The 18,155-nt window shown below is 40.1% G+C and overlaps 1 protein-coding gene across 2 annotated transcripts in view; it reads right to left on the reverse strand.

Annotated features, from left to right (window-relative positions):
• MON2 (MON2 homolog, regulator of endosome-to-Golgi trafficking) overlaps positions 1-4,058 on the reverse strand; it is a 123,326-nt gene extending 119,268 nt beyond the window's left edge. For both annotated transcript variants that reach the window (XM_061205749.1, XM_061205748.1), the window contains exon 1: positions 3,576-4,058. In XM_061205749.1, coding sequence (XP_061061732.1) covers positions 3,576-3,686 — 111 coding nt within the window. In that variant the 5' untranslated portion in view covers positions 3,687-4,058. The remainder of the gene's footprint in view (positions 1-3,575) is intronic.
• Between the last annotated feature and the right edge of the window lie 14,097 nt (positions 4,059-18,155).

Raw genomic sequence — 18,155 nt, forward strand, 5'->3', positions numbered from 1 at the left:
ACCACACTTCTAGGCTCAATTAGATCCCCCTCATCTGTTTCCACAGAGTAGTGCCTGCAAATAGAAATGACCAAAAAGGTTTTATTCGTTAAATACATAAAACCTCAGAGTTTACTGCCTCTGAAGGCCACTGAATGAATATCAATTACACAAAAGTGATTTTACAGAGTTTTAAAATAATTTTTAAGACAATGAAAAAAAATTTTCATACAAATATTCCAGAACAAATTAGCTAGTACGCCTATACTTAAAAAAAAAAAGGCTTCCCTGGTGGCACAGTGGTTGAGAATCTGCCTGCCAATGCAGGGAACATGGGTTCGAGCCCTGGTCCAGGAAGATCCCACATGCCATGGAGCAACTAAGCCCATGCACCACAACTACTGAGCCTGCACTCTACAGCCCGCGAGCCACAACTACTGAGCCTGCGTGCCACAACTACTGAAGCCCACGCGCCTAGATCCCATGCTCCGCAACAAGAGAAGCCACCACAATGAAGCCCGTACACCACAGTGAGGAGTAGCCCCCACTCGTGGCAACTGGAGAAAGCCTGCACGCAGCAACAAAGACGCAACGCAGCCAAAAATAAATAAATAAAATAAATAAATTTATTAAAGAAAGAAAGAGAGAGAGAGAGAGAGAAAGAAAGAAAGAAAGAAAAGTTATACTGCTTAAGCATGAAAATTCATATTTAAGGAAAATAAGGAGAAAAAAGAGGAAGGACTGTATTGCTGTTATTATTTAATTACTATCTTTATTATAAAATGACAAAATGATATTATAGCCACTATAAAAACAACTTAATATGCAAATTGTTTTGTAAATGAAAACAATTAAGGTGGAGAAAACTGTAGAAAATCCAAAGATAAGTAATAAATAAGTAAGTAAGGCATTATCCTTTATCAACACTCTTTTCTTCTGTTTTTGTAACAGATTTGAAATCTTAGAAAATCCAGCTTATTATTAATTAAGAAAAATATTAGAGCCAAGCACTATGGCCAAAAACGTAGAAATTATTAAAACTTAAAGACTAAACATAGAATGTCTCACTTCATTCTACCTTGTTTATAAAGTAATGTAGAGGGACTTCCCTGGTGGCACAGTGGTTAAGAATCCGCCTGCCAATGCAGGGGACACTGGTTCAAGCCCTGGTCCGAGAAGATCCCGCACGTCGCTGAGCAACTAAGCCCGTGCAACACAACTACTGAGCCTGCACTCTAGAGCCCATGAGCCACAACTACTGAAGCTCGCGCGCCTAGAGCCTGTGCTCCGCAACAAGAGAAGCCACCGTTAGCCCCAACTAGAGAAAGCCTTCACACAGCAAAGAAGATCCAACGCAGCCAAAAAAAAAAAAAAAAAAGTAATGGGGAAGGAGACAACCGTTCCAAAGCACATGTGCAGTTAGCACTGTACTGTATTAAGTTCTTGAGTAGGCTTATAAGTAGTTCAAAATGACTATTTTTCAGATAATGTTTGTGAAGATACTGGGAGAATGTTAACCAGCAAATCAGTATACAGATGGAAAAGCTTCTTATACTTAGAAAGGCTTTGCCTTAGGGTCTACCAAGCACACTTCTCCCCTGACCCCCACCCTCCTAAAAAATAACTACTACTAAAAACTTACCAGTTCTTTTAAGAACAAAAGTCAAAATACAGCACTGCTATCAAATTACCATGGAAAATTTAATTCAGCTAAACTATTTCTTGAAAGTCAAGCCTTCCTCCTAATAAACCATCACTATTAGGCTAATTACTTCATTCGTGTTTTACACTTGTGACACAGTCAAGGTTTTTTTTTCAATTCCTAAAGGACTGCCCTAAGCATATTAAAAGTGCCACTGGTTAAGAAGTCAAAGTTCTTATATCCAACAAATTCTTGTGGAGCCTGTACTATACACAAAATTATGTATCAGAGATAATCACACCAAAAGTTACTTTTGCCATAACCTAAAAGACTAGGTGCAATTACTAAATACCTCTTTAGCTAAGGTTCAAGTAAAAAAAGCTAATGAGCTTTATTGAAAGTTCCTAGATTAGAAAGGGATTGAGTTTTAGAACTTTGTAAATTAGCTGTTTGGAGCTCTGAATGCATTTTCCAATAGAAACAATGTAATAAACGGCAGTTAAATCCGCAAGCCAGCCCACAAAAGCCTATGATACAGAGGAATCACAATTTTTATATGGATTATAAGAACTGGGAATAGCCAGTTCTATAAATTATTGTTAAAATTACAAAACAGGATTTGAAATTTTCTAATTTCCTTACAATTAGAACAGCCTATTTCTTTAAAATTATTTAAAATGGCCAAATTCTTTAAAATACTTTTTATAACTTTGAACAGATCATATAGAGAAAATAATGAAGATCGATATCAAAACAAACTACTGACTGTCTGAAATAAAACTTATGATAGTCATCTTTCCAAAAGTGGCACATCTGGTTTCCATCATTGGGTAGGTAATATTTTCTTACTTTATTTAAAAAAAATACTAGATGGAGTTTGTTGAAGAATGATGAGACCAAAGCACTTACAGAAAAGTTAAGGTTCCTTAGAAGTCTAAAATTCAAACTTTATTGGGTAAGTTCTAATTATGAAATTGCAGGTACTCCAAACTACATTAAATAGGAAGAAATATAAAATAATTGCTTTTACAAAAATGTCACTGAAATATCTTATTTCAGAAACGTGAAAAGAAATTGAGTAGCATCTTTAAAAAGTTTAAGAGAAATAAAATGGCATCTTAAGATAAAAAGCCAACAGAGACTAAATGTTAATTTCAATTCAGGAACTATTTGGAGAATTTAATTTGTAATATATTATTAACTTGAGCCTGTTTAATAATATGCTTTTTCCCTCTTAAGACTTTCTCACCATAATGTAATAAACCCACTATTTAACCCTATTTTACATCTGAAAGAAAAGTGAAGCTCAAAGAGGTTAAGTAAGATGTCTTCGTGTTTTGCTAGCACTTAAATTCAGGTGTATTCTATTTGAGTCTAAGCCCAAACTTCTCAGTACAGTATTGCTCATAACAAGGCTTAAATGGTTCCTGTGGCTCTTCACTGTTTGTCCTAAGTCAGGTGTCTCTAGATAATTGAATACTTCATGAGATTGATAAGAGTTAAGCTGCATGACCCATGACAAGAAGGAAAGCTACTTCCAATTGAGCGATATATACTATAAACGCAAAGGGGCACAGACTGTACAACAACTATGATTATTAGTTTTTAGAAGCAACAAACATAAGTTTCTGAATCCTGCCGTGACCAATTCCGTGTTTGAAAACGGCCAGAAAAGGGGAGGGTACCATACACCTCGCTGAATTCGCTGAATCGGCTCACGCCGCGAACTTCGTTCCTAAATCTGGTGGACAGGACGGTAGAGAAAATGAAAGCGCCTCACACTCGCCAAAACAAACTATAAAAACGCTTGTGGAAAAACCCACCGGCTCGTACACCTGGAAAGGTGGAGGGCCAAAGGGGAATCAGACAGGGCTGGAGGATGCAAGTGAAGGACGGGGTCTAACAGGACCGGCTATGCTCACCGTGCCTTCTCCCGAAGTCGCCCGAAGCTTACCTCCTTCACAGGTGGGAATTTCTTCTTGCATTCCAGGGACAGGGCCCGCAAGTCGCTCTGCATATTCTCCAGCAGCTTCTTAACCGCCTCGGGGCTGTTGGTGCCAGACATGATCCACCAAGCTCCGTGCCAATTTCTGAGCGGCGCAAACGAACTCCGGCACTTGTCAGCTCCGTGGGGCGACAGGCAGCTCCTTCCAGGCGCCTCCGGCCCTTGGGCTGTCCGCCTCTAGGGCTCCGCGGGGGCTCGGCCCGGCCTGGGAAGCGAGCCCGAGCGCCCCCGACAGCTTCCTCGCAACTCCCCCGGCTCTTATCCGAGGGGCCCCCCGCAGTCGCCCCGCCCCGCTAGCCTCCGCCGGCTCTGGCAGAGGAGCCCACAAGGTGGGCAAGTCCCTCCCGCTGACGCAGGCCGGGCCACACCGGTTGTCACCAGTCAAGCTGGTGAGAAGCTTCACCGCTGTCTCCCCAGACCTGCCAGACTCCCCGACGCCATTAGCCGAGTCGCCCACAATTCCGAGCGCGGCCGGGACACGTCAGCTGCACTTCCGGGCACCGCGGCCACCGCCTCCGCCGCGGCCAACCCGGGCGGCGAGCCTCAGGCAGGGCGTGGCCAGGGGCGTGGTCACGCTCCGGGCAGGCCCGGATCAGGCCCGGGGCGCTTCTCGGGGGCCCCTGCTCCCGGCCTCCGAGCCGGCTTAAGGCGCAGTTTGCCTCGAGATTCGCTTCCTTTTAGGTGACAGGTGTCTGAGTAGAGCCCCTGGTACTCGTTGTTGTACCTCTTTGCGTATGTTTGTGTTAAATTGTATTTCGGTGTAAATAGTTTGCTTCCTTTCGGATTAATCTTCATTTGTCTTGTCCCTCTTCATTTCTGCCCCTTCGAATCTCGGGGCTACTGGCCCCAAATCAACGCTTACCTTCTGTTAATTTTTTTCCCCCCTGAGGACCTAAATTGCAGTTCCTCCACAGAGTTGTACAAAGCATGCTGGTGCACTTACTGCGGAGCAGTCACTTATTTGCCTAATCTGTAAAATGGAACATTAAACTGCCCTCTATTCCAAACCCTCCGCTGGTTTTCCATTTTACCCAAAGTAAAAGCCAGAATTCCTCTTTTCACCTACCTGGCGCTCTGCGATCTGTCTCGCCTCCTTTACTGCGGGTCTGTCTCCCCGCTAAAATGAAAGTTTCAGAAGCGTTGGGTTTTGTTTTGTTTTGTTTTTTTCTGTTTTGTTCCCTGCTGTATCTCCAGTGTTTAGAACAGGGCTTGGCGCAAAGTAGGTGATCGATTAATATTTGTTGAATGAATGGATACCCTACTAAAAACAGCATTTTGATGCTCAAATAAGGAACCCATAAAAAAGCCTTCATTAGGTCTGAAGTGCCAAATACATGGGAGGCAAAGATAAACAGAAACGTCATCTGTGCTTCTCCGAAGATCTAGGTCAGTATACTTTTGCCCAAGACATTTCGCAGCTAATGAGTAGGAAGCAAAGAAAGGTAGAGGGAAAGCCTGAACCAGGGTAAAGGTAGGAGATGAAGAAATGAACACCTTCAGACAACTGAGCTAATGACACCTTTACAGGACGGAAGACAGGGACCTATGAGATTTTCAGTGGGTGGCAGTGTCGGTTGTAAAATAAGAAGGCCTTGCACCACAAGTAATTTGTAAACTAAGTAATTTCTTTTTTTTTTTTTTCTTCCTCTGAGACAAAGCAAAGCAAGGGTGAATAAAGGTGGCAGATGAGGTAAAAGTAGGGAGGTCCTAGAACAGTAGCTTGGATCATTTGTGCCTATCACACAACTTCTGGGAAACTTGACAGCTGTATTAAAAGATGTGAATTTAGCAAAAAAATAAAAATAAAAACTTTGGCAGAATTGTCACAAAAACAGCCACAGACAATATGCAAAGGAATGGGTACAGCTGTGTTCCAATAAAGCTTTATTTCAAAAAAAAAAAAGAAAAAAAAACTTTGGCAGAATACAGGAATATGTGGCAGATGTTATTCTTGAGGTCCCAGGGAGCTTTTTTAAAATGAGCCTCTAATAACTGGCCTAGTAATCTATGACAAGTGTCCCCAACTCCCCAGGCCATGGACTGGTACTGGTCCACAGCCTGTTAGGAACCTGGCCACACAGCAGGAGGTGAGCGGCCAGCGAGCAAAGCTTCATCTGCCGCTCCCCATTGCTCCCCATCGCTCACATTACCACGAACCATTCCCCCACCCCGTCCGTGGAAAAATTGTCTTCCACGAAACCGGTCCCTGGTGCCAAAAAGGTTGGGGACCGCTGCTCTAGGATCAAGATCCCATCTAGTGCCTTTTCTTATGTAGCCAATTTTTCTATTGAAATTTGTTTTTTTAATAAATTTATTTATTTATTTTTGGCTGCTATGGGTCTTCGTTGCTGTGCACATGGGCTTTCTCCAATTGCGGCGAGCGGGGGCTACTCGTGGTTGCAGTGCACAGGCTTCTCATTGCAGTGGCTTCTCTTGTCGCGGAGCATGGGCTCTAGGCACGCAGACTTCAGTAGTTGTGGCACGTGGGCTCAGTAGTTGTGGCTTGCGGGCTCAGCAGTTGTGCCACATGGGCTTAGTTGCTCCGTGGCATGTGGGATCTTCCCGGACCAGGGCTTGAACCCGTGTCCCCTGCATTGGCAGGTGGATTCTTAACCACTGCGCCACCAGGGAAGCCCTATTTGTTTTTATTATTAGTAACTTTGGCATGATTTACTCAAAATCAATCTTCCTAGAGTCTTTTACATCTCTATTATATATAGTTGAGGGAATGCAGTTGGAATTCATTAATTAAAAGCAACACAAAATGATTTGAAACGCCAAAATTTTCTTAATATGTAACAATTACCTATATCTAGTATTCTGTAAATTTCTTTAAAAAAAACAAAAACAAATAGTTTTCCACTTACATATGCCCAGAGAGGCTGTATTGCCCCGGGAACAATGCATGACTTTATGCCAAAACCAAGCAAGTTAGCAAAGGTAAAATCAAGTTTTGGTTTCACAAGTTAAGAAATCAGATAAACTCAGGAGTTAGCATTCTGAAAACAGAATCATTTCTCTTTTAGTACCAAAAACAAATTTTTCAAATATATATTATTGTTTTCAGGTATCTCAGGAAGTACTTTTAAAATTGTAGCACACCTGTAAATGTTGGTTTGAGTGTAATGTGCCTACAGAATCTGTCTTCATTGAAAATTACACTAATAAATGCCTGATAAATCTAACCTTTTATTACCATAAGTAATGCTTTCACAGCATTATCAAATAGTAGCTAAGCCTCAGGCTCTCAAGTCAAAAAGCCCTCCATTTGAATCTCCGCCCTGTTAGTTACTACCTGGGTGACTCCAGCAAATTATTTAACCTCTCAAATTTTCAGTTTCCACTTCTTTATTTATTTATTTTTTTCAATTTTTGAATTTTATTCATTTTTTTATACAGCAGATTCTCATTAGTCATCAATTTAATACACATCAGTGTATACATGTCAATCCCAATCGCCCAATTCATCACACCCCCTCCCACCGCCCTCGCCACTTTCCCCCCTTGGTGTCCATACGTTTGTTCTCTACATCTGTGTCTCAATCTCTGCCCTGCAAACTGGTTCATCTGTACCATTTTTCTAGGTTCCACATATATGCGTTAATATACAATATTTGTTTTTCTCTTTCTGACTTACTTCACTCTGTATGACAGTCTCTAGATCCATCCACATCTCAACAAATGACCCAATATCATTCCTTTTTATGGCTGAGTAATATTCCGTTGTATATATGTACCACATCTTCTTTATCCTTTCGTCTGTCGATGGGCATTTAGGTTGCTTCCATGACCTGGCTAATGTAAACAGTGCTGCAATGAACACTGGGGTGCATTCCACTTCTTTAAAAGAAGAAAATACAAGTGCCATCCTCATGAGGTAGTTCTAATATCTAAATGAGATATTGCAGGTAAAGCACAATACCTAGCACACATTAAGTATTGAGTAAATGTTTTAAATAGAAAAAGGTAACTTTTGAGGTCATTACTCATGCTAAGTCTTTTATTAACTTCTAAATAGACAATTATCAGCAAGTTTTAACTTTCTAGTTGAAAATTAGGAAACCCATCTTTTTCTGAGCCTTTGATATGAATCTTTTAGAAAGTTAATCTAACAATGAGCATGTATTCATGTGTAACAAGAAAACATCTAATATCATTCTGAAACATCTATCTCAGTTTAATGATGACATACAAATATTACTCAATCTACCTTTCTAGTTGTTCATTCCCTGAGATTTCATCATCATTCCTTTATTCTCCTCTTGGACTTTTCTCTCTTTCACCTACTCCTTAAATATTAGTATTTCCCAGGATTCTGTTCCCTGCTCTCTTTTCTTAATTTTTCCTCCCAAGTGATCTTATACACACCATGACTTCAATTCCTACCAATCCATTGATATCACCCTATATAACCTCCATTTTGACAAATACCAATAGAATGTCCAGATTAACAGAAATACCACAATAGGGACAACACTTGGATTTACATATCTAAGGGATACAGAAAGGAATATAGTTGTAATATCAGCCAAGATATGAAAGTACAAGCTTCTAGACCTTCCAAATACTCAGACCCTCTGGAATATATAACATCAGACCTTCTGGAAACTTTACTTCCCCTTCTAGTCCTAGCCTTATATACATAAAGCTAAACTGGTCCTATACATAGCCTTCTGAAGAGACTGCCTCACCTAGGCAAGGTAACTCATCAAACTCAGAGTTATACAATGTACAGTGTGATAGCTAAGGTTCAGTACAGAGGATATTCAGACATGAACAAATCCTATATTCTCAGCTTCCCTAGGCTAACACAGCCTAGTCCAAGAGCATCCCTAAAGTTAGTGCTATGGAAATAAAGCAAGAAATTGTTATTCAGATATCTCTGAAATTCATGATATCAAGCCCTTATACACAAAATTACAACTCCAGAGCTCTTGTGTGAGATCCAGATATGAACATTCCACTGCCTACTGGACATCTTTATTTTATTTATTTATTTTTTTAACATCTTTATTGGAGTATAATTGCTTTACAATGGTGTGTTAGTTTCTGCTTTATAACAAAGTGAATCAGTTATACATATACATATGTTCCCATATCTCTTCCCTCTTGCGTCTCCCTCCCTCCCACCCTCCCTATCCCACCCCTCTAGGTGGTCACAAAGCACCAAGCTGATCTCCCAGTGCTATGCGGCTGCTTCCCACTAGCTATCTATTTTACATTTGGTAGTGTATATATGTCCATGCCACTCTCTCACCCTGTCACATCTTACCCCTCCCCCTCCCCATATCCTCAAGTCCATTCTCTAGTAGGTCTGTGTCTTTATTCCCATCTTGCCACTAGGTTCTTCATGACCTTTTTTTTTTTTCCTTAGATTCCATATATATGTGTTAGCATACTGTATTTGTTTTTCTCTTTCTGACTTACTTCACTCTGTATGACAGACTCTAGGTCCATCCACCTCACTACAAATACCTCCATTTCGTTTCTTTTTATGGCTGAGTAATATTCCATTGTATATATGTGCCACATCTTCTTTATCCATTCATCCGATGATGGACACTTAGGTTGCTTCCATGTCCTGGCTATTGTAAGCAGAGCTGCAATGAACATTTTGGTACATGACTCTTTTTGAATTATGGTTTTCTCAGGGTATATGCCCACTTACTGGACATCTTTACCTGGAAGTTTCACTGGCCCCTGCCACTCCTCCCCAAAAAGGAGTCGGTCCTCTTCATACGTCACCTTTCTCAATGAAAGGCACCACCATCCATCTGGTTGCCCAGACGAGGAAACTGGGAATCAGACTTGATTCTTCCTACTCCCTCACTGACTACATCTAAGCTGAATCAAATTCTGTTCATTCATCCCCCTTCGTAATCCAATTCATCGATCATCCATCACCATCTCTCGCTGATTTAAAACAGATTCCAAAGTATAATCTCTACCTCTAGTCCATTTTCAACTTATTTCCACAATGGTCCCAGGGTCTTCTTTCTGAAATGAAAATGTGAATCCCTTTTATAATTATTGTTTTCAGATTGAAGTCCAAACTCCTTTTCATGGTGTACTAGTTAGATTATTTTTAGATACCTCAGGCAGTAGGGGTTCAAAGAATAGTGCATGAGAAAATAAGAGAGAAAGGAGTTTCAACCACAAAGCCAGGCCCCATGGGAATATAGGAAAAGCTTGGCTTCAAAGAGCCTAGAATGTAGTTTGAAAACTAGAAAAACCTGTGGTGTCCATACTGCTTGATTGATCAGCAGCAGATACATTTTGCTTCCTTCTCCCTCAATGCTCAAGTATTACCAAGACACAGCTACTCTATGTTTCTACTAATATTTCTCCTGCCTCTTCCAACCAGTTACCTCACTCCAATTCTACACATCAGTGAGATTCTGTTTTCTTATGGCTTCTGCTTCCCTGTGTCTTTTGCTACCTTATGGTCTTTGCTGCTTTTCTTATTTCTCTGTGTCTATTTAGCTTCTGTCTCACTACCCTACCAACTACATATGTTCTCTTTATGTGTCACATTCATATTTCTAAAGAGAAAGAATCTAAGTAGTTCTGCAAATCACATATATATGGTATATTCCTATTTTGCTGTGCTTTTTGCTGGACCACCTCATAGGTCACTGAAAAGAATACAGGTTAACTGTTTTTGGAGCAGGGGACACACCTGGTTCAAACAGCTGTGGTCAAGGGTGATGGATCTATGTGGTCAGGGGAAGGGTCTCACGTGGTACAGAACATGGGCATCTGTGCTGAAGAAAATGTATCAGAGATCTGTTAGTTGAATGAATTAATAAGAAATTTTATTTGCAAATGCGTTCGTAAGTGCTTTCCTATTCACTTTTTATCAGTAATTATATTTTAATTATTATTTATAATGTAAAGAGTTTGGAGATTAAAACTATGTTAAACTCATAATTAATAGCTGTTATGAATTTAATTTTAGTTTTATTTTAGTCTCACTCTATTATTTTTCCTTTGTCATCATTAATTCTCTCTAAATTATTTTTCCTGAAATCAATTCATTTCCACAGTTTTCTTTTTCAAAGAATTTTACTTAGTCCAGAAATAGTCTTTAATGCCTCTTGGCACATACTGTCTGTGTATTTCTTAAAGAATATTCTCAAAGAATCCCTTAAGCTTTAATTTTCAGAATTAAAAATTATAACTTGCTGGCTGGTCTAAATTACATACTAACTGAAGAACACAGATGATTTCTTTACACAATAAGAAAATGATTATGAAAGACAAATTGTGAATAGAGAACCTATAACCTACTATTTCAAACATCATGTTTCTAAATGTAAAAAATAAGTTGTTTATATATTACTTATGCTTACTCTCCAAAATGATTTTTTAAACATTTTATTTTCTGTTTTTATTGTAACCTCTTTACGAACATAAAAATGATTCTTACATATGGCCCATCAAAGTTTGGTCCCTGTTGTGTGGAATGGCAGTAACAATGAAGTAACAATGAAGAGGCAAGTTTTTTAACAAGATAGCCATCTTTACTGCAAAACTGCTCTTAGTTGGTCCTTCCCAAAATCATTGTATCAATCAGCTACCAGAGTGCAAATGGTGCAGAAATAGTTCTGCTTTGAGAAAGAAGAGGGAACAGTCACCTCTGATAGATGTCCTCCACTCCTAGCAGCTCACTGAATGTTTTAACCAGCCAAGGGAGGAGTGGCAGTATATAGATTTGCTGGGTTGTTTCTATATTACAGAGATTGAAATACTCCACTGCACCGTTTTCAGACTCCAGTGGATTAGACTCTTTCATCCTGTGATGATGAATTCTCTAGAGATATTTAATATTAACAAGAAATCATTTGAGAGATATTTCTTCTAATAGTTGTTATTTCTACAGCATCTTAAAGCCTTGTGCTTTATTCTTGCTTTCAATCTTGTTCCTGAGACCAAGCCCACACTGTCTGGTTGCCCTCAACTCCTTTCAGTCAGTTCTCTCGTTGCAGGTCTCACACTGGAAACCCATATGATGGGGGCTTCACGCCAGCTTATCCTTCATAGCCTTCATTCTGAGCTGCTCTCCTGGACTTGTTTCTCAAACCTGACTCTGTCCTTTGACCCCAGCCTTCCTGGCTGTATTAAGCTGGGTTCCCTGGGAGCAGGAGAACCTAAGGAGAGATTTGTGTGCAAGTAATTTATTAAGGACATGTTCCCAGAAGAAGCCAGTAGAGAGTAGGGGAAGCAGGGAAATGGAAGAGGCCAATCAGGCAAAGCCCCAAGGAGGGCAGGGGAACATTAGGGAACCCTCTAGGCAAGGGAGCTGTCTCACGTACATCGGCGACATCAGCCGTTGGCCAAAGGCTCTCCCAGGTCTTTTGGCTCTCCATGTGTAGGAGGCAAAGAAACCAGAAGCCCAAGGGCAGCTCAAGATGCAAAAGCACACTGAAAGGGGAGTAGAGAAAACAGGACAGGCTGCACAGAAATGATGAAAGCGACAGATCTGGCAGAACACTTCACTACACTGTCTTACTGGGCCACTGTCAGTCATTCCGTCCTCTAGATCAAACCATCCCTGAGACCCTCTTACCCCAGCCTCCACCGTTGGAGCAGTGCTCTCCCACCAGGCATACGCCAGCCCAGTGGTTCTCAATTAGGGGCGACTTTTCCCCCGCTCCCGTCTCCCCATCCACCCTGCCCTGGGACATTGGGCAATGTCTGGAGACATTTTAGATTGTCACAACTTGAGGAGGGGATACTAATGGCATCTGGTGGGTAGAGGCCAGAGCTGATGCCAAACATTTTACAATGCCCAGGGCAGCCCCCCCTAACAAAGAGTTCTCCAGTCCAAAATGTCAGTGGTGCCAAGGTTGAGAAACCTTGCATCTAGCATCAGTTTCGGTAGTTAGATCACTGCTTTGTTCTCCAGTGTTTGAAAACCTGGCTTGTGACCTGTCTGGTACCCTGATTCTCTAGAATGATTCTCATGAATCCCCAGGCTCCTTCTCAAACTGTCAGTCCCTGAGCCCCAGGCTCATGTCATGTCCACCTGCCTGCATGTCAGAATATTGCCTGCTTCTAGGTCCCTGTGTCTAGGAGCTTTGTCTGCACACATGGGTGAACAAGCAGTTCCTCTAACTGGAACTTCTTGAAGTCAGTTATCCTCCCTGAATATTAATATCATCTGTGTTTGTTAATCTGTTCTTGGATATCAAATGCCACCTCCCTGTCTAGACTTCTTCCTATGGCCTCAGTTTCATTTATTCTGCTCTGGCCAATTCTTCCCACTTCTCACCCTACTGCTCTTTCATCAAATGGGCACGCACAGTTTCACACTCCCATCCTTCCTGGTTAGCCCAACCTCACTGTAGTTAATACATCTGTGTCCAGCTGCTTGACTAGACACCTCAAAATGTGTTTTAGAGTTAGAAGATGTGTCCCATAGAGAACTAGGAGATCGCATTGGTTTAGCTCAATATTTCCTAACTGGGAAAATCAGGAGAGAGGTGTCCACGCAAAGCAGCATCCAGGCTAGGTTTGTCTTGTAAGTTCTCCTCTAAGTCTGAAGAGAGAACAGTTCCCACTTCTAGAGCAACTGTGTGGGAATCTCTATAATAAATGCATTTACTTTTAGACCCACTAATTTTTTTTTGCTTAGTTTCATATCAAATTAAAAAAAAAATCCCTCTTGAAATTTTTAAAGGACTCAGCAGCAATAAATTGGCTGTGTGGTCTAACACACTGCATGATATGCATATCCTGCCCCCAAAACAACAAAATAAATAAATAAATGAAAACAGTGAAATTAATTTATGTTTTATGATGTGAATATAAACTGATGAGAGAATTAAATCTCTTGGGTCAGTAATAATAAAAAGTCTAACTTGTAAAAAATAAATAAATAAATGTATTTACTATCTCATTTAATTTAACCTTTGCAAAAGAATCCTGTGAATTAAGAATTACTGTTTCTATTTTACAGATGAGGAAACTCAGACTCAAAGAGATTAATTCACTTACTAAAAGTCCTCTAAATAGAAAGTTGTGAGTCAGGATTCCCAGTCAGTGTTTTTTTTGTTTGTTTTTTGTGTTTTTTTTGCCACACTCCATGGCGTGTGGGATCTTAGTTCCCAAACCAGGGATCGAACCCGTGCCCCCTGCATTAGAAGGGCAGAGTCTTAACCTCTGGACAACCAGGGAAGTCCCTCAACTCAGGTTTTTGACTATAAAATTTGTGCTCCTACTTCATCTGTATTTCAGAAATGACATGTTGTCCCATGAAAATCTGGTAAAGCTTGAGGCATCTCCCCCCTTAATCTAGTTCCTGAACATTTTATTGATTATTCCTTTCAGATTGATTATTTGTTTAAAAAGAAAAAAGCTTTAGGTTTGTCATAACACTCAGTATATTTCCCTGTGGAGAATAACACATGTTCCATTTAATTATAAGCTTATTTTTCTGTCTCCCCGCTATACTATAAGTTCTTCAGTGGAAAGGCCCTTGTATTATTCACTGCTATACGCCTGGCAACTGGCAAATATATACCTGGCTTCAGTAAACATTCATTTTGGTTACATGGATTCTTGTCCTCTATCAAAGAGGAACAAAGATACTGAGAAAGTTATCAAGACAAGAATTCAAGCAAAGGACAACAAAATAAGGGATAGGGTATACACACTAGGCAATCGGATCCCACAGAGAGAACTGGGATAAATTTTGGAAGTGAGGGCCGCCATGTACCTGCCACTCTGCGTCTTTTCCCACATAGCTGTTTCCTTCCCTCAAGAAACATCGATACTTGTTGCGTGAGTGAGTGAATGAGTGATTGACTGAATAAATGAATGCTGCTACTAGGATGAGATTTCTTTCTTCAAATTTTAAGACCTGAACTGCAAAAAAATATCTGGTCATTGTGGAAACAACTGTATGTGGCATATGGTGTGTGCCAGACATAAATGTCTCAAATCTTTGAAATAAAACTTGAGTAACAACCAAGATTTCTTCTTGAGTTCAGTGAAAACAATGGAGATTCTTGATCAAGGTTTGGTTACTCTGCAGGCAGTCAAAGATGACTTTCAAGACTCTGGTAATATATCTGACATTTGATAAATCTTTTCTTTTATAAATTACTGTGTTACAGGATTAGTGACTTTACATTTTTAAAATCAGTTTTACAAGAATTAAAATCACACCATAGCAGGAATACAAAAACAAACCAATCCACTCACATTCCCACCATCTGATTAAATTTTTGGTCTTCATTTTTCTTGTTTCTTTATAGTTCCTGTCTACGTTTATGCCTAATTTTTACACATTACTTGGCAGAGTGCCAGATAAGTGAACAGAGGAACCCTTTGTGTACTTTTTTTTTTTTAATATTTATTTATTCATTTGGCTGTGCTGGGTCTTAGTTGTGGCATGCGGGATCTTTGTTGCGGCATGCGGGATCTTCTTTTTTAGTTGTGGCATGTGGGATCTTTAGTTACGGCATGTGAACTCTTAGTTGCAGCATGTGGGCTCTAGTTCCCTGACCAGGGATCGAACCGGGGGCCCCTGCATTGGGAGCACGGAGTCTTAGCCACTGGACCACCAGGGAAGTCCCCACTTTGTGTACTTTTGATAATAAACGTTATCTGTTTGCTGAGAAAGTCACTTGTTCCCTAGACTAGGATCTGAAGATCATGTTGTTTGGTCCTAGAGTTATTAAATCACTCTAGTTTCAGTTTTGTAGCTTTGTATTCATTTTTCTCACTTGTCTATTTTCATTTAATTTCAGACTACAAAAAAAGGGAAGAGGTGGGGTAATTCAACAGCTCTTGAATCCATAAATACATTTAAGAAGCTCTTTGTCTCAGTCTACCACCTGCGCTTTCCCCTAGCAGTTCTAACTCCTTTCTCTTTCCATCTTCTCCCAGTTTTCCCATCTCCAGCCCTCAATACCCCAGGGCATGTTATCTTTTCTGCAGCCAAAAAGACAAGCAACAGGAAAAGAAAAGGTTTTAAAAACAGGAATTTATTTATTTTTTTGTTCCCTTCCCCCAACCATCCCGTTTCCCACTTGCCTGCTCTTTGCCTGACTCTACCATTAGCCAGACCGACATCTAGAAGCCCCATCTTCAGTCATCAGTATTACATCACGTACAGCACTGCATTTATTTCTCAGCAACTGATCTTTTCTTTTTTCTAACATGTTTCCATTTCAACAGTAAGTATACTCTGGTTCTTTTCAAAACACAAAGCAAGATCTTTTTAGAGTCATATAGGATTAGAGCTAGAAAGGACGTTAGAGATCATCTAACCCTCTTGTTTTACAGAGGCCACAGATGACCCAAGCTAGTCAGTGATGATTTAATAAATGTAAGATTTCTAGCACTGCGCTTGCAGCATGACCGGTACTCAAAAAGTATGCGCTCCTTGTCCTCTTAATACAAAACTTAGAATAGTCAGCGAATGTATTTTCCTCACTACTTTTATGCACTGAATAGTATATATTTTCATTGTAAGGCATTTAGGGGCAACTGGCTTTATTTTTAAAAAATTCTTGGTGAGGCCAGACGTCAGTCAAAATGGTAGAGTAGGTAGCCTGAAGGACCTGTCCTTTCATAGAAACACCAAAAAGATGAACAAAAACTGCCAGAATCAACTTTGTCAGAACTCTGGAATGTGGTCAAAGATTTACAGCAACCAAGAGAACACTGAATCGAGAAAAAAGTGTCTATAGTGTTTTAACTTAGCCTTGCCCCACCCCCTCCCCACAGAGCAGTGGGTCCTCTGGCCGGCAGCTCACGCTCCTGGTGTGGATACCTGGTCCTGGAGGGAAGGAGAGGGGGCCTTGTTCCCAAGGAATTGTGTTTGTCTGTGATCATCTGTCTGGGGGTTCTCTGAAGGACTGACACAACACAACTGCCTTTTTTTCGCCTGACTCAGAGCTCTCTCAGGGCGAAAATGCAGCTAAAGGAAGGTAGTTTTTGAAAACATGGAAAGGCAAATGAACAAACTTAGGAATCTCTCTCTTGAACATATAACTATAGTCTAAATATCTATAATCTATTTATATATACATATATGCAAATATATGTGTATATAAATTATATACATACTATATATACATATATATAACTATGTGAATGCAATTTACATATATATTTAGACTATATTTATATATTCATATTTGTATGAATACGTATATTTAGACCACGGACTGCCAGATATCTTTACAGAATGGACGAACAAACCTAATTTGTCACCAGCAGCACATGAGGGTTCCTGTATCTCCACCTTCCCACTAACATTTCGCATTAATAGACTATTTACTTTTTGCTAATCTGATGGATAGAAAGTCTTATCTCACTGATTTAATTTGTATTTATGTACTTACTAATGGCTTCGTATATCTTTTCATGTGCATGTCAGACACTTGGGGTTCCTTGTCTGAGAGTCTGCCCCTGTTTCCATTGGGTTTCCTTGTCAATGTTGACTTGGAGGCATTTCTCATATATTCTACATATCTATACCTCATCGGTATTAGACAATACTAATGCTTTCTCCTAATTTTTGGATGTTTATTAACTTTGTTCACAATGTCCTTCATCGAAAAGAAATCCTTAATTTTGATAAAGTCAAACTTTTTATCCAGGTCCTAGAGCAAGGGTCTTCATTATTTTTTCTCATCATTTCTTCATCTTCAGGATTGTGCTTTTTGTAGTCCTGTCCAACCTCCAATTTTCTTCAAGTTGTTTAAGTTGAAGAGTCAGGAGCTTGCATTATGTGGATTTAATTTTATCAGCCTATGCATGGATTTTGGAGAGAGGAGCATTCTACCAATTAATATGTTTCTGAACAGCCTAAGTTCTGCACAGAGCCCATTAACAAACCGGTATCTAAAGCACATACCATGTGGTCATCAGGGTTAGGCCTGAATAATCCTTCCAGATGTTTCCTAATAATATAATTAGATATGCCTATAATTAGAGACTCATTTGCCTCTTTAGTATCTATACCCTTGAATCTTTGACCAGTCTATTCTGTAGGGATGAAATCTGAGTTATTCTCCACTCTCCTTAGCCCTATGATTGACCTAGGTTATATTTTGATTTAATTATGAGTCTTTGGCTTTTTCAGACTATAAGTGGATCCTGGCATCTCCAGGACCCACAAGAAGTTTGGCTAATTGATAAAGGTCTGGAAGCCCTGGAGAATATGCCTCTAAAACTAATCCGAATTATGTAGAAATTTTCTGTTTTTTCATGGTTCAGGAAAGTCCTTTCTTATCTCATTTAAGGCAGATTGAGACCAATGCTTAAAAATGACTGGTTGGGAATTCCTTGGCAGTCCAGTGGTTAGGACTCTGCGCTTCCACTGCTGGGGCCCCAGGTTCCATCTCTGGTCGGGGAACTAAGATCCTGCCATGCAGCGGGGACAAAAAAAAAAAAAAAAAAAAAAAGACTTGTTGAGAAGGGACGATTGAAGTCCTTCAACTTTCCTTCCTTGAAGTCCAAGTACCAGAAAAGTAGGGCCAAAGTCTTGAGTAACTATAGGGTGGTGGGGAG

This window comes from Eubalaena glacialis, chromosome 11, assembly GCF_028564815.1.
Source record: "Eubalaena glacialis isolate mEubGla1 chromosome 11, mEubGla1.1.hap2.+ XY, whole genome shotgun sequence".
Taxonomy (NCBI): domain Eukaryota; kingdom Metazoa; phylum Chordata; class Mammalia; order Artiodactyla; family Balaenidae; genus Eubalaena; species Eubalaena glacialis.